At 39.3% G+C, this 16,883-nt stretch overlaps 1 protein-coding gene across 2 annotated transcripts in view; it reads right to left on the reverse strand.

The window, feature by feature from the left end:
• The window catches only part of ANO6 (anoctamin 6), a 78,475-nt gene that overhangs the window by 22,315 nt on the left and 39,277 nt on the right, over positions 1-16,883 (reverse strand). For both annotated transcript variants that reach the window (XM_071423560.1, XM_071423559.1), the window contains exons 3-8: positions 13,262-13,390; positions 5,276-5,341; positions 3,451-3,729; positions 2,978-3,091; positions 1,003-1,118; positions 456-590 (exon numbers count right to left, since the gene is read on the reverse strand). In XM_071423560.1, the coding sequence (XP_071279661.1) occupies positions 456-590; positions 1,003-1,118; positions 2,978-3,091; positions 3,451-3,729; positions 5,276-5,341; positions 13,262-13,297 (746 nt within the window). In that variant the 5' untranslated portion in view covers positions 13,298-13,390. The remainder of the gene's footprint in view (positions 1-455; positions 591-1,002; positions 1,119-2,977; positions 3,092-3,450; positions 3,730-5,275; positions 5,342-13,261; positions 13,391-16,883) is intronic.

The following is a 16,883-nucleotide window of genomic DNA, read 5'->3' on the forward strand; positions in this document are numbered from 1 at the left end:
ATAGATCCAAGGTATAGATCCAAGGTATCCTAAGCAGCTGAAGGCCCCTGTGCTGTTTCTCTTCCTATATTTTCCCAAAGTAGAGGAAAGAAACTTTTAACATCTTTGGGTACTTTGTGTAAGGATTACCACAGTGAAAATTATGTATTATGCCAATTCGTATTGACTTCTGATTGTCACTCTTTTCTTGGTGTTTCTACACCAGCAATGGTGAACCTCATGCAAAATAGAAATAAAATTATGAAATAGCAAACTCCCAGATGTCTATCACTGTAATGGTCCATGGATATCCATTATTGATCTAATATTTTATGCCTTTGCCTTCAAATCCACCACGGCAGTTGTGCTTGGGCCCTTTAATTTTGCTTCCTTTATTAAGCAATGTCTTGCAAGCCCTGTACTGTCCCTCTGTGTACAGGACTGACCAAAATTGTATGTGATATTAAACCAGGTACCTCCATGTGCAGTTGTCCTTTGTCAGGTATCCATAGAAAAAACAGCCAACTCCTACAACTGCAGCCACAGTCAGCATATTTGTGTAAAAGCCCAGCCAAGCAAAGTAGATGCCAATTTTCTCTCCATAGTATTTCCTGTGGAGGAGAAAGGTGTTGGTTTTTTTTTTTCCTGAAATGCAAGTAAATTTGCATTTCTGTTTCAAATGGCTCTTCATTTCACACATTTTATGCCAACCCATATTGTCATAGTCCTCTGGTTTCAAGTTTGGGATTGCAGTAGTATTGCATGCTTTTGTAAAAGGATAGAAATGGGGGGGGGAAGGAAAAAGAGAAAGATCATGGCTTGCAAAGAAAAATTTTAACTGGCTGCCTTTTCATAAATCAGCTCATCATGAAACCAATCTCAAATTATGCTCCTGTGCATGAGCTGATCTGGGTGTATGTATCTTCCCTCAGAACTGACCCGTGTCTCTGACTTCCCCAAAACCAGGCCTATGATGTAGATTTCTCTTTCTCCCTGCATTAGTCCAGTGCCAGTTACACCAACCTGATGAAGTCCAGGGGTTGCAGTTTGAAAATGTTTTTAGGATGAGCCCATTCTCTGTAGAGGAGATATCGTTCACTTGGGCAGCTGGGGTCAGTCGACAGGTGCCTAAAACTTGACTGCAAAACAGAACGAGCATGAGAAAACAGCACTAAATTCTAACCAGAGCTGCTCATCTCTCATCTCTACAGATGACTTCTATGCCACAAAGCTACAGTCTGGAGTAGCTTTTAGACAGTCTTTCTGCAAGCTAGGAAAAGGAGCAGCAGCTCTGAGAGCACACCAGGATTCAGAATAGAAGATTGCCAGAAAGGCACTGAATGCTAAAGTAAATGCTGTACATATGTGAGCTGAAAATAACAGGGACTCATCATGAACTTAATCTAAGCACATGTCAGCATCTTGGCACTTAGGAATAGAAAATAAAAAAGGATCCATTCTAATTAGAGAACAGGACTGAACTAAAATGGATTTTAAGTAGCTTTAACATCCTACACGTGCTTTGCTTCAATACTGTACTAGAATACAGGCTGGAAAGACTGAGAGAAAAATCCAGGGCCTCTAGTCTCTGTTTTAAATTTAAAAGAGAGTCCACATGGAGATAATCTTTGTATTTCTTAGTAGGCTATTAAAAAAGCTATTCCAATAAAACCTGTTTTGTTTGAGATATTTTCCATTCTATATCTGTGATGCAACAACATGAGTAATGTTTGTAGAAATTTATCTGCTACTTTTCATTTTCAGCATTGCTGTTATGTATAATTTCAACTGTATAAGACAGTAATTTATTACTAGTCATACCGAGTCCAAATTTCCCCTGCTATGATAGAAATATCCTGCAAGGCAGGTTTTAAACCTTTAAAAGGAAACCTTAAAAATGGCTAGTCACAAATTATTTGAATTCTATTCTGTAAATCTTTGATTACTTACAAGAAACATGGTTTGTCTTGATTCTGCCTTAAAAATTTCTGTGAAGACCTTGGAGGCCTCCTAAATATTTTAAGCCAAGTCCATGCGGCTGAAGCAGTTATCATTCCTGACCTCCCATGTTCTCAATGTCTCCTCGACAGAACACACCTTGGACACAGAATGGTGGCTCTGAGGGGGACAAGTTGGGATGTTGCAGTTATGCAATAGATAGAATACAGAAAATCAGCCCTCAGTCTTTGCTCACTTTGCATTCACAGCCTCACATGGAGTTGTTTCTTTGTCAAATATTCTGAAATCTGATTTTTTTCTCCTTGATTTTTTTTGGTGCTATTGCTAGCCTCAGTATGCAAAACAATTTTCAGTATAACTTTCTTATTCAAATTATATAATTTGAAAAGCTTCAGAAGTGTAGCTGCAAAAGCTGGATTTTTTATTATTGCGAGGTGAAATTGAAAGCAGTGAAGCTTTTCTCTGCAAGATTCTGACAACACCTGTGAGGCATTGGACTGGCTGGGCAGTGTCCTCCTATAGAAACCTGAGTCTCATGCATGTGTGCTGCAATGTTTGGGAACCAAGGGACTGCTTCTCACTGTGCAAGACTTTCACACATCCTAAAATGAGATTTGTAGTCTCCATCTTTATTAACAATGTTGATAGGAATTTTAATATTGGAAAATTGCATACTAATGAAACATTGATTTAGGACTGATAATGCAGTGTGTCATGGGAACTATCTCTCAGTCCAGGTACTTTACTGAAATACATCTCCCAGAAAATACAAGTCTAAGAACTTTCAAGTGAAATATATTGTTTTTCATTTATAGAAACACATTTTTAACCAAAAGTGCTTTGGAAGAAAATCTCTTTAGCAAAATCACATCCTGTTCTTCTATGTAGATTTAATACCAGTCCAGAAATAAGGCAATGTATAGTGCTTCTGTCCTTTGATATACCTAGAGGATATATATATCTAGATATAGTTCAGACCTCTAGATATAGTTCAGACCTCTATTTCAAAATGTATTTTAGTTACAAGCACCAGACTTACATCATGAAGGGGAAATGCTGCTTTGTAGATTCCAGTGTCCAGTAATTTGTTAATGCCAAACTTTTTCACATTATTTTTTGTTGCATATTCCACACGGGACAGGATAAAATGAACCTGAAATTTAAAAAAAACCTATTTTTGTGTTCTTGCAACATGAAAGAAATCATATCCAGCTATATCTGTCTCAGTATACAATCAGTATACATGTATACAAGTATACAAGTTAAGAAAGAGTAAGCAGTGTAGAGACTTAATTGCACAGGGTGTACAAACCATTTAAATTCAGGTGGAAGAGAAATAGGATAAATGTAACTAAAGTTTTCCTTCTGGATTGCCCAGGCTATTTAATAAATCACACAGGACTGTTGCATCCCAAACATTTTTAGGATGTTCTACTGAGATAATTACACTGATTTGATAAAAGGATTAGCTTCTTTTTATGGGTAAATGCTAGAAATATTTTATGGACTTACAATTCGGCTTCTGGTTGCAGGATTGAAAAACGTGTCTTTGTCTTGGATGTAGAAGTTGGACAAATGTTCCTTTTGAAAAGGGGCAGTGAAAAACTCTTGCTCAGGTTTGATGATATTTTCATCCACCCTGAAGAGTCTACTGAACCAGTTGAAAGCTGACTTTCGGGTTTTCAGGTCATTGTGTTGCAGGGGCAATTTGATGTGCATAACCTCGGCGTACGTGCACAGCACTTCCCAAGGTGCATGCACCTTCACAAAAATAAGTTTCTCATCCAAAACCTGAGATGAAAGAATATTGAAAATAAGTATGCAAGCAAAGAACTTCTCATTTTAATAATTCCTGAGCTATCTAGATGCTATCTAGATGCAAAGTTGCATTCATTGTCCATCCCAATATATCACTGGCTTCTGTAAAAGCACTGACATGAGGAAACACCCATGCAAATGAAGGTATATAAAGGTATAGAAAAAAGTTAAATCTTCCCTTAATGCTTAATGTTTACATCTCTGCCAAGTACTTTACACAGCAAAAGTGTAACACTTTGCCCATACAGGGTCATTAGGGCTCTTTTTACTTGTACTTTTACAGGGCAGGCATGGCTCTGGAGCTGCCAGCAACTCCCCAGCAGCTCAGTTACAACCCAATATGATGGGAGCAGGCTAGGCACTCATGGGTGCTCCTGGGCAACAAGAATTCCAAGCTTCCTAGAGAGAATGGGGAGAGGGAAAGGGAAATTAGAAACTGCTGAAGAAGACAGCATGGGGCACATTTGCCCCCAGGGGAATGGCCAAACCAGCAGCAATATGCAGTGGGAACCCTGACAGCCACTCCTGCCTCCTGTCCACATGTGGCCTGTAGTCCTACTGCTGCCCTGCATTAGTGAGTGTCAGCCACATGAAATTTCCTTATGTAGCTCATTGGCTCAGGGGCACTGGTCAGATATCTGATCCAGCCTGGGGAAATGTCCAGTTTCAAATGTTTTTCAGTCATAATCACAGCAGAACTACTGAAGATTGCAACAAGTAAGTATTGCACCAGGTCTACAGCAGCCTTCCAGACAGCAAGCATTTACTTTTTTATGAATGTGAAGAACCAGACTGCATTCTTGGACATGCAGCAGGAGCCCTCACAGCAGACAAATAAATACTGTGATGCCACAGATTCTGGGTAATTTGGGAGGAAGGGGCAAAGCGACCATTTCTGGACCTCACTATAGACTACCGAACAACAACAAATTTAGACTGGAGTGATTGTCCTGGAGAGGGAGACACAGATGGAGCACTGCAGTCCTGCAGGGTAGGAAAAAAGAGAAGGCATTTGGAGGGGCTATAATCCTCTCTGCCAGAGACAGCATCTCTGCAGCTGGTGTGCATTACCTCAGTGCTCTTGAACTGCCTGCAGGCGACATCGCGGCATTTCGAGAAGCAGGGTCATGCACTGCTCTTCTGGCAGGGGCATTCTGCCCCAGACACACACTAGCCTTCCACCTGTACTACACAGCCAGAGTATGGGAAGTACCTCTCTGCAGGCTACAGACAGTAATTTTTATCTTGCAAGCTCTGAGCAAACATGACCTATGTAATCTCCCAGCTTCATGATGTAATCTTCCAGCTTCCCCTCTTTTATTTTGCAGAGGAAGGAGCCAACATAAGTTAAAAAAGATTTTGCATCAGATCTCAAAGACACTGCTAATGGAAGAAAGGTGTTTTTTTTTTTTTCTTGAGGGGAGAGAAATCTTACAGTGAATTAATATATCCAGTTTCCTTAATCCCACAGGGCAGCTCTGCTCTCAGAACAGCCATTCCCACAGAGAATAGCACTCACCGACCTCGTCGCTTCTAGTTGCAAGCCATTGTTTATCAGGTTTGATTCATATACTTGTCTCTTCCTCTGTTAAAAGATATTGAACACTGTAAAACATCTGTTCCAAATTTCACAAAAAATGTATGCATAGAAAAATGGAATTGCCTCCCAAAACCTTCATTATGTTATCTCTATAACACTTGATACCTACTGGTGGTGATATGTACAGTCCTACCTACTAATTAATCTGGATCAGTTTTTTTGTCTGATATGCAATATTGTCCTCAAATGCAATTGTGGAGAACTTATCCTCTCATTTTCTGGTATATTTCAGAGGTGTAAGTATGACTCAGATTTTGAAAATTTGTAAATCTGCTCCAGAAATTTTGATCTCTTTTGCCTTTAGTCACTAAGTGAACTACATTAATCTTTCTTTAGAAAGTCTTCATCTCAAATGCTTTCCACCCCACGTTCCTTCCAGAAACCTGTAACTTTATGCTTCTTTCACAGTAATCTTATGAGTTCACACAGTGGTTCAAACCGTAGTATCCCAATATATTTTAGTCCATGGACTACATTCTCAAAGGAAGAAGCTGAGAGCTGTAGTACTTGTGGAGTCAGTGGTGCTATTCCAGGAGCATTTAGTGTCCCCAGAAGGACATAACAAGTTTTTCTCAGTAAAAATCAAATGTGTCATTAATTTTAATTTCACCTCATAGTTACCAGCACTTGGCAGATAGTGAGTGACAAAAAACCTGAAACGTCTTTCCAATCTTGAATCTGCTTCTCCATACAGATGACCTCCTCCCAAGAAACACAGAAACATCCCCTTTCCCCTCAAATAAATAATGTACAACTCCATATGGGATTAACAAAAAATTTTTGAAACTTCATGTGAAGCAATCAAATTTAAAGCTATCTGCACCAACTGGGTAGTTTCTCAATGATTTATTTGATTATGTGAGTCAAGGGTAGCCAGCTCTCCCTGAACTACAGACTGCATGTCAAAATACCAGCCTGGGTAATGGGGGGCACCTGTAGGTAGCTGGGGCTGGGGCTCTTTAGTGAGCAGTTTGCTGGAAGAAGATGAATTTAATGTAAAGCTGAGAGCTTTATTCCTGTACCAGGGCTAGGGCTGAAGTGAGGAATGACTTGGGCATACTACTTTCTTACTTCCAGATTCCTTTCATGCCATTGGCCAATTTCTTTGTTGATTAATATGTGCTTAAAGGAATTGGCATCTTCCACCACAGGAACTTAAAGAAGAAGGTCCCAGTGCTTTTTGTCATGTGATTCTCTATAGCAATTCCAGCTGCCTTAAGATCTGTGCACAGGATCCAGACCTGCTGCTACCGTGGATGACCAGAGTCAGTGAATGACCCTCTAGATAAAGTCTTGGGAACTTTGATAGGTACGAAGAAAGTGGTCCTCAGGGCTAGACTCAAGGCTCACCTGCTCTAGGGGCAAAAAGATGCTCCAGCAAATGGTAAAAATGGTAAAAATCTTCAGAAGTTCCACAGGAACAGGTCAGTTGTATACCCAAATAAGTTTCATCCAGTTCTTGAATATTTTAAGATGGTTTTAAGTCCCCAAACAAGAAAATGCTATTTTTCCAAAACTCTAGCAAGTCTTGAGATTAATAATTATAGAACTGAATAACAATATGAACAGCCTACCCCATTTATAGCTTGTTACTTCCCAGCTGCAGCAGCTGCATGTGAAAATGATCTCAATAGACTAATTTCATATTTTGTGAAAAAGCATTTTTCTTATCTGTTTTGGGTTTTCTGCCTTTTTATTCCAGTGAATATCACCTTCTACTCGAGCTAGGCACAAGAAGAGCCAAATATCTCAACCTGTTTTTTTGGGTTTTTTCTCTCATCAATACTTATCACCTTTCTCCTTATTCCTTGCTTTTTTCAGGACAAAACCACAAACCCAGACTTTGATAGCACTCTCCATGGAGGCATCTCTCCATGTCTCAGTCATTCACTTGGCTATTGGTGACAATATAATGCTGTTTCTATTTTTTCCTTGTATATATATATGTGTGTGTAATACAGACATTTATGATGTGTGTGTACATCTAATTATCTTTGTTGTACTGACAGCTCTAACTTAAAATCACAAATGTGAATGAGTGTTTCTCTTGCAGTAATATATTTTCTTGCATTTTCAAGATATTCACTATCTATTTCATAGATATTAGTGTTCTCCAGTCTCCTTTAAAGCTAAAGGTTTTCAGCCACATTGGCTTCTAAGTAAACTATATAATGATTTCCCCTTCAATTTTTGTTTTATCAAAACTCAACCCTCTTCCCAGTTCATTAATATATGTAGTACACAACACACAGGAGTTTGTCACTCTAATAGTAACTCTTCTGCCATTTCATCCCACCTCTTTGCTTCTTCCATATTCACATGGTTGTTTCTAAAGTGAATACTACTCAGTCATGAAATATTTCAACCCAAGTTCTGCTTTGTTCCAGCAAATAAAACAGGCAGGGGGCTAAATACCTATTTGATTTTCTTTCTAAATAGCATAAAAATAGATGCAGAGCAATTCTCATTTGTAGAAGTCTAATACTATTTTTAAAAAACTTTTAATCAGATTCCTTTAATAATTGATTATGGTAATAAGTTCCCAAAATTAATTTTGCCCTCAAAATCTTAGATGAATGTTGACAATATTAAGGTTTCTAATAATGCATAAATTCAAATAGTGAGAAAAAAAGCCTCTGGGAGGCTTTGCTAATTAGGGGCTTTGCTATTTTATATAAATGATTGAATTATGTGTATAATGATCTATGGAGGAGCTAGACTTTTACCCAGAGGAATCTATAGTTTTGCATTCACTGGGGAATACAGTATATAGATATAACAGTTTATTAGGCAGGAAGGTGGAGACCATCCAAAGTTTATTTTAGTATCTGGCATTTTGCTCAGCTACCTGCAAGCCGAAGTTTCAATAATAAAGTAATCATGGTAATGCTGCTGATCTAAATCTGACATAGGTTTTGATGATTGAATGGCTAGTCAATAGACTAAGACACCTAGGATGCATAATCATACACAGTCTTAAGAAAATGAAAGCAGAATGTAAGTAAATGCCAAGTATTACAGGCATGTGGAAGGATCAGCTTTCGTGAGCTCCTTTTTCACCATGGTGCTTTCAATTTCTGGTGATTGTCTTGCCAAGTTGAGGAGATTAACAAGATTGTGGGTCTGGAAATTGGTAGCAGACCAGTAGCATCTTTCCCCCTGTGTGTTGTAAATGGTAGGGAAGACTTGCTTTGATGACAATGACAGAAGAACACCAACTCATATCTTTGCTAAGTTTCTTTTGTGCAAAGAGGAAAGTTCCCTATCACAATATCCATGGGGGTTCAGGGAAAAAATCCTAAATAAAAAAGAGAGCTTGAATAGCCTCCTCTGCCTTATCTGACAGGCAACAGATAAATCACAGTCAATAAGAGAAAGTACATGGGGCCCAAAGCCTCCCCTATGAAAAACAGCTGAAGGAAGTGAAGAGGATCATTGTAGCAATATTAGCTGCCTCACAGTTTCTTTGATGGTGTTTGGAAGCTTTCCTCACAGTCCCAGCTGTCAGCATCAGAAAACTAATTGACTGAGCAGCTTGGCTCTGTAAGCTTCTTCCCCTTATGTTTGAAGACAATCATAAAAATGAGAAGCAGGACATGCAATAGAGAATAAGCCCCCAAAAATGCAAACCCAAAGAACTCCAAATACATATTTTCTGATATACCCTTTGATTTTAAGCCAGCTTCATGGTTTCCTGATCCGTGACTGCACAGAACTGGTAATACTGCAGTCTAGCCCTGCCCTCAACAACAGCTTCCAGTCAGCCTGTTTGGAAAGACCCATTTCTGTCTTACAAATGTATGTAGTAACTGGAGAGTAACTCCTCCTTCTATCTGTCTTCATATTCTTCTGTCATCCTTCCTTCCAAAGTAGTAACATTTGGGTTTGTGGTTGCCTCAGGAGCAGAGGTTTTATTTCAGTGAGTTTCTGCTTCAAAACCATCCAGCTGAGATGCAGGCAGGTGTGGCCGCCTTCCTCTCAGTGCCAAAGGTCCCTTCCATACTTATCAGACTTCCTGAGTAGGTTGGCTGAGCACACCACAGGCATGCAGAGCCTGTCATTCTCTACTGCCTCACATCACTGCATAAAATGGCACAGAGATACCCTTTTACTGTAAACCTGAGTGCTGTTCTCTCACTGCAGGTATGACACATGCTAAGCAGTGGGATAAGTGTAATTCTTGTTTGAAAAGTTACACAAGCTTATTTTTGGTCATTTTTTTTTCTTTTTGTGGTTTTACTGTTGTTGGTTATCTGAACTAGACAAGTATAGAGGCAGGAACTGTTCATTGTTTGCTTATGAAAACAAAATTCTCCAGCTCTGATGAATTTGTCAGAAACACTGTACTTAAAAACCCAAACAAGATGTGTGTAATATCCTCCATGAGTGATAGTTTCATTCAATTTGGAAAAAAAAATAAATACATCTATTACTGAGAAGCACAGATTCCTCCATGGCTGGAAATGAAGGTTTTGCTCACATTCAAATTTAAATTACTGACAGTCTTTCTGTTTATTTCTGTTGGGGGGAAAATGGACTAAAATGGAAGATGGACTAAAATGACATTCTGCATTGATTTATCTTGAATTTACCTTTCTGGCCCTGATCCTTTGACTTTCAACAGTGAGCTCCTTGAGGACCTCAACAGATGAAACTGGTATGTGGGAGCATTCCTGAAGAGACTGGCGATATTTAAATTCTATTCTGATGGTAAGCTATCCTGACAAATAGGGTACATAAACTGTAGATTTAAAAGATATGCTTTGAGCAAGAATTTCAATTGCTTGCAAGGTACAGTTTCTGGAATCTTCTCCTGGCAGTCTCATTTTTGCTAGTGCTTGCAAAATTAATTGTATACCAACTTTAAAAAGTTTGGAGTTTGAATTGAGTTGCATATTTGAAACTTACCTACTATCTTTTGCATCTATAAATTATGTTAGACACTTCCCTGAGGCTGTCATTTCATTAGTTTGACTTTGCCTACCCAAAACCAGATTTCAGAAACAGATGAAAATAAGAGAAGCCCTGTGGATCTCCAAGAGCTTCAGAATCCCATATATTTTTTTCCTTCCATCAAATCACACCCATGTTTTATTTCCTGCTGTCCTCTGAGCTATTTTCCCAAGAATATTGCTTACTACTATAAACTAATGCTGGACCTTTCCATTACATTTATCCAATTATTCAGAAAAAGAGCAGAAGTCATTCAAATCCAATACAATGATACTCCCAGGATCTGAGTCTTCTCTTGCTGCAGAAGAACAAATGGATCTGTGCCCTGTTTCTCTGAATCTGGTCAAGTGGATGCCTAGGTTGTGGCCTGATTTTCAAATCCTGTCTAAATGCAGTAAAAATTTGGGGACTCCTCCACATTCATAATGTATCATAAAAAACCACCCACTGCAGCACACAAAACATTTCCCTTCAGAAATCTACAGGTGTCCACTAATAATTTGAATTCTGAAGTGACTTCCACATCATGCAATTGGGTGGGGTGCTGTGTGTGTTGGACAGATTTTTTCCCAGCGACAAATCTCTAGATTTCACAGACCTGTAACATTGCCCACAAACAGCAGAAAACTTGCTCCTGATTCCAGTGACTTGAGGATATCGTCCTACAAGAACAGACTTCACTGAATCTTCTATATTTTGGTAAACTGGAGTATCCAAATCCTGTGCACAATAAAGCTCTGGATAATACCTCTATAAAACTGCCAGGGAAGTCAAAGAAAGAGTAGCACGGGCAAGGAACCTAATCATGCTTAAAGCACACTGAATTACACAAGATACTACCTATAAAATTGGGTGTTTTCAGTTCATCATTGATCAGACAGTGATGTATGCAGCATTTAAAACTGATTGTACATGGCAATACTCCTTATTTTAGTTCCATTTCATCACAAGGGTGGAAGCAATTTTTCTCAGAAAAAATTACAACCAAATCAACAACAATGTCAGTGAAGACAGGTTATAAAGTAGGTTTTATGCCAACATTGAGGAAATCTGAGTGTATCTTGGGCAGTACCAACCCCACACCGTTCTGGGAACTGTGATAGGCCAAAATGTTAATTTCCTTCCTGGAATTCTAAGGATGTAAAGCTGCACCATAAATGTAATCTTAATTTCAATCTCAGATATAAGGTATACGTGCACAGTCCCCCTGTTGCTTCAGCTTCTACTTATGCATGGAAATACTGGTTTTGGCTTCCTTCTGACACATCCCAGTCACCCTAGGCTCGTGTGTCATTCTCCTGGCTGTACTTCTGTCCATACAGGTTTTGTTGGCCACTTTGCCATCAGGCTGCACAGTTGGCTCTTGTTCAGCTTGCTCTCCACAAAAACCACTGGGGCCTCTTCCACAGAACTGCTCCCCAGCCGCTCAGTGTTCCCCCTATCTGGTCACTTGTCTGATATGGTCTTGTCCTCACATGCGTTGCGTGTAGGTAGATTGCTTCCTCTTCCTCAGCACACCACAGAGCCGACGTGGCTGCAGATCTTTGTGGAACTAAGACCTTGGAAAGTAAAGTTTTTATGCAAGCATCTACCCACAATCTCCTGGTCTAATTATTAATGGTTTCATTCTGGCTAATGTCTTAACATTAATGCTGCACTGAAAATACTACTCCACTGCTCACATTTAATTTCCATCACTACTTAGAAAAGATGCTCATTATATTTTTAATATATTTGGGCAATGGCCAAGTATTACAAACATAAATGTAAAATGCTAATTGATAAAAACAATTCTTTCCAAAGGGGCAGCTTTTTGTCTAATTACCTCTTTCAATTAATTTATATTGCTGATCCTGTGATCATGTGTAATACAACACCCACCCACGGCAGGACTCCCTCAAACCCTACTAACGACATTCCTTATGGCTGTCCTCCTAATGCCAACAACAACACTGTGTAATGAGTATCAACCAACTTAGCTACAGGCCTTTTTACTCCTACTCTTCTATTTCCTAACTGCAAATTATTATTTGTATACAAGCTGCTTTCAGTGATATCTTTGTTCCAGCCTCTCTCTACCAGAAGCTGCTGCTGGGACATGGATATTACTGAATCAGAGGAGGATGTGGGTGGGTGGGGGAGTGTAGATGCCAAGGGAACAATCTCATGGATGCTTATTTCTCAGACAGTTCAGTGACATGGCTGAGCTCGTTTTTGTGACACTGTGTGCCATAAAGAATGTAGTCTTCTGATGAAACTGATGAAATGATTAAAGAATAATACTTAATCTATTATTGTGCTTCATTGATAAGGAGCTATGGAGCTGTGGATGCTAAGGAGCATCAAAAAGTCACTGGCTTGAGTCAGAAACTTTGCAAGGTCTCTAGCAAGGGCGAAGCTGCTGAAGTGCCAAGGGAAAGAATTATACAAGAAAAATTCTGGTGGCAGATGTGCAGTTATTTCCCTTGTTTAACTTAGCTATGTTATCAGAAGTCAGAAGAATGTCAGCAGCTTCATAACTGTGATCTGGTGCAACTGGACATCCACCTCCTTCGGGTTCCCCTGAATACTCTGATTTTATTACTGAAGTCCATTAGGGGCCTAATTGAATCACTATAGGTACGAAAAACTTTCCCAGTGTGAAGATCTTGGTGTCTAAATCTAACCTGACACTGGCATTTTCCTGCTCACATCTTCTAAAGGTGGCCTCCCATCCAGGAGGGTGCTCTGAGGTCCCAAGCACACACTGACAGACACGATGTGCAGTGCTCTGCCCACCCACACAGCAATCTGGCAGCTCGAGCCCTGTTCCCTCCCTGCTCATTTGCTGGGCTTCAGTCTCCCAGCTCCCAAGAGTACTCTGAGGATAAGGCAAAGCAATTGCTGTTCTGGGTGAGGGCACTGTCCTTTCTGCCCACAGCTCTAACACCCAGTATATGAAAAATAACTCACCTTTTGCTTTTTACGATCACTCCTCCTATGAGTCATCTTTTTACTTTCATCTTCATACACCAAAACAAAGTCAATTCTTCGCTGCCCATCTTTGAAGAACAAGGAGTCAGGCTTATCATCAAAATCCACCTGAAAGGCAGGTGCCATAGGTTAATATGAAGATCTTTACTTGCTAGTTCCTTACTTGCTTCCGTTTACACAGTATTTCACTGAACACAGAAATTCAACAGAAATCAGCCTTGTGTAACAGGAAGCCCAAAATGACAAAGTCGCACAGAGTAAAATGAAGAAAAATAAATTATCCAGAGGAATTTGTCAGGTCTCTGCATGACATCAAATCAACAGAACCTTGACCTAACTTTCTTCTTTAAAAATGGTACATTGGCTTTTCATAATGAGAGAAGTACTGGGATGCAGCACCAGTACCAAATAATGCATCTGTCTAGTAATTTGTACACCATCATGGACATATCATTAGACAGTTTGTCTAGAAAATTGTTATTGCCTGATGGGAGTCTCAGAATTAGTGCATTCCCATCTGTTCCCTTACCTGAAAAAATGTAAGAATCTCTGCAATTACTAAAAAAAAAAAGCAAAAAAAAAAAAGCAAAAAAAAAAAGCAGTGGTTTCATGCATGCTTACTTAAACCCACCACTGCCAAGAGAACAAAGAACATGGTCAGAGCAGAGATGAGATCTCCAAACAGACACATATTATGTGGATTTATTTCTCATTTTATCTGCAACAACTCAGCAAGCAAAACCACATTGTTGTGTGCCACACATCCATCATGTTATAACAGATGCCAAAATCAAAAGTTTTAATATATCCATAAGCCATTATCTAGTCCCTGGAGGAAAGTAGGATAGATTGTCATATCCACTAATAACATCTTAATGTGTTATTTCATGCGTGAAACGATACAGATACTTCTGTGACAGGGAAACCTGAACGCTTGAATAATGATTCTGTAGTTTCTTAGAGTACTCTGGGGCAATGTCACACATTACCACCCCCCTCCTTTCAGGTAATATACAACTGTAACGTTATCCAAGTCATGCTATGTAATGTGCACCAGCCTCTCAGGTACTTGGCCAAATCCGTCCATGCTGTTAACAGAGGTGGTGCCACTGGAGTTGATCCCGAAGGCTTGAAGTGGGACTCAGCATGGCATCAGAGACAGGAACATCTCCAAACCTGGCAAGGCTCCCACTCAGAACTGCAGAGGAGCCTTGGCCTCCAGCTGACTGGGCATGGAGTGTTGGCTAAGCCGGGATCAGATCAGGAAAAATGACGCAGAATAATCTCTTATATTTGCTGTGGATGTGGCAATGATTCCCAGATGTCCCTTCCCCTGGAATTCCCCTGTCAGTTCATACCAAATTTCGTGAGACATGCAAGGTCAGGTTTTGGAGGTCTAGGACGTCTGGTCCACAGAAAGGCCACAGAAATGTGGTTATGGTGTCAGAAACCACAGCAGTGCAGCCTGAAATGGCTGTTCTTCAACTGTGAAGAACCAAGAGGAATGTCAGTCTTCAGTCAGGAACACCCAAGTTCCAGGGAGCATATAGTGTTTTAGGAACCACATGTCAGTTTTTCCAAAACAAATTTTCTCATGGTTTTTTTTGCAAAACATCTCCCTGTAGATTATTTTGTAACTGTTTATTGGCTGAACTGAAACAGGTGACCAAGATGTGTCCCCCTGTAATTATGATAAAATTTCCATATTTTAAATAAACTCGGGGGGGTTTAAACTCACAATTTTTTTATGTTGCATGTGCAAAGGCTAGGACCTGCTGCAAACAGGTCCTGTTGACTTAGTTGCTTCAAAAGTCTGAGCAGATTCTTGAATAGAACAGTTTTCTTTGAATGCCACCTGTGTGCTGGGATTTGTGACAAACCTGACAGCAAGCAGCTGCTGACACACATACACATATGGCCAGTATACACACAGTCTGCATGTTAGTTTCACAGCCTGGGATAGGATTTAGAGACTACCTAGGCAGTCACCAAATCAACATACACTTGCATACTGTGAAAAAAGTTTTAGGAAAAAAAAAGGTAATCAATTTCCAGATGACATCACCAGACCACAATGACACCAAGTATCTCTATCAGCCAAAGCAAGTCACAGGTGTGAATTTCTAAATTCTTGAGAGATGAAGTTGGCATAGTCCTATCAAGAAATCGGAACTGGCCGTGACAAGCTCTCCTCCTGCTGAGGACTAGTCACAGGTATAAATCACTGCCTTGCTGCTATAATTTCCAATCTCATTTAAAACATAACCACGATGACTTCACGTGACAAGATTCACTGTTGGGAGGAAAGCACCACCAACAACCAACAGCCCCTGTTGGGACACAGCCTGGGAGGCGCCTGAGCAGCAGGCACAGAGCCCAGCCTGGGAGCTGCTGCTCTCCCCTGGGACCCCAGCAGGCTGTGGCACATCATGGGCCATGATGGCTCCTGTTGCAATGTGGAAACACAGGGCCCAGATCCTGTGAAAATGAATAACAGGGGGAAGGGTTGCCACTGCATAAAGCACGAGGTCTTTTAACTGGTCTTTTTCCTCTTTGGAACCTTAGAAACATCATAATAACTTCTGTTTAAAGACACAGAGTTTAGTTGTGAAAGTCAAGCACTCAGAAGCATAAAAGTAGTAATAGCTTTAACTTTTTTTCATGGCATCTTTTAGCACATCCTGTCCTCAAGATAAAGAAAGACATGGAAAAGAGAAAACATCAAATCAAGTTTTGATAGAAGAGGATTTGATGGTAATTTGTGTTTGCATAATTTCACTGAGTACTTTTCCTTTAAATGTGGTCTTTTTTAAGATTAGAAAGCAGTGATAATTGGATTATCAATAATAATTTATCATATTAAAAATTATATATCATATATATACAATAGTTATAAAAAACAATTTATAAAATAAAATCTGCCTGTTAACCAGCATTCTGACTGATAAATTTACTTACATAAGTGTTGTCATTCACATGTGTGTATAACTGTTATTGTATGCATGCACCTTTATCTCTCTCTTTCACACACTATGCATACATAAATTGAATATAGCTGAAAGATTAATAAATATTGGACTGCATGAATCCAGATACACAGAAGCTTATACTTATGGAGCTAACTTCTTATATGTAATCTCCATTGCTTTTAATCACAAGGACATTGTTCAGCTGGCCTTTCCATGGATACTTTATATATCAATAAAATAATAAAGAATTGACTCATGAAGGCTGAATACTTAAGAGATCAAGATTTAGATCTACACAAATAGATTGTTATGTAGCTCATAATAAATTAAATATTGCTCAATTAAAATTAAGAAGTAAAACATAAAAGATAAGGTAATAGCCAAGTTTCCAACATCCACATTAACTTACATGTGTGGTGTATTTTGTAATCCCTACTGGATAGCTGGTAATGAAAAATCATATATTATTCAACATAACTACCCAGGGAAAAACAGGACTGGAAACCAAAAAGATGTAGTGTACTTTGAAGTTAGCATTTCCTTTGAGACAATGTTTGTTTTGGGTTTTTTTAAATATGTAATATTATTTGACAGTTTTACAAATGTTATTATCATACCAATGCACACAAGCT

This window comes from Agelaius tricolor, unplaced genomic scaffold (genome assembly GCF_023055355.1).
Source record: "Agelaius tricolor isolate 1412-34295 unplaced genomic scaffold, bAgeTri1.0.p SCAF_3, whole genome shotgun sequence".
Classification (NCBI taxonomy): domain Eukaryota; kingdom Metazoa; phylum Chordata; class Aves; order Passeriformes; family Icteridae; genus Agelaius; species Agelaius tricolor.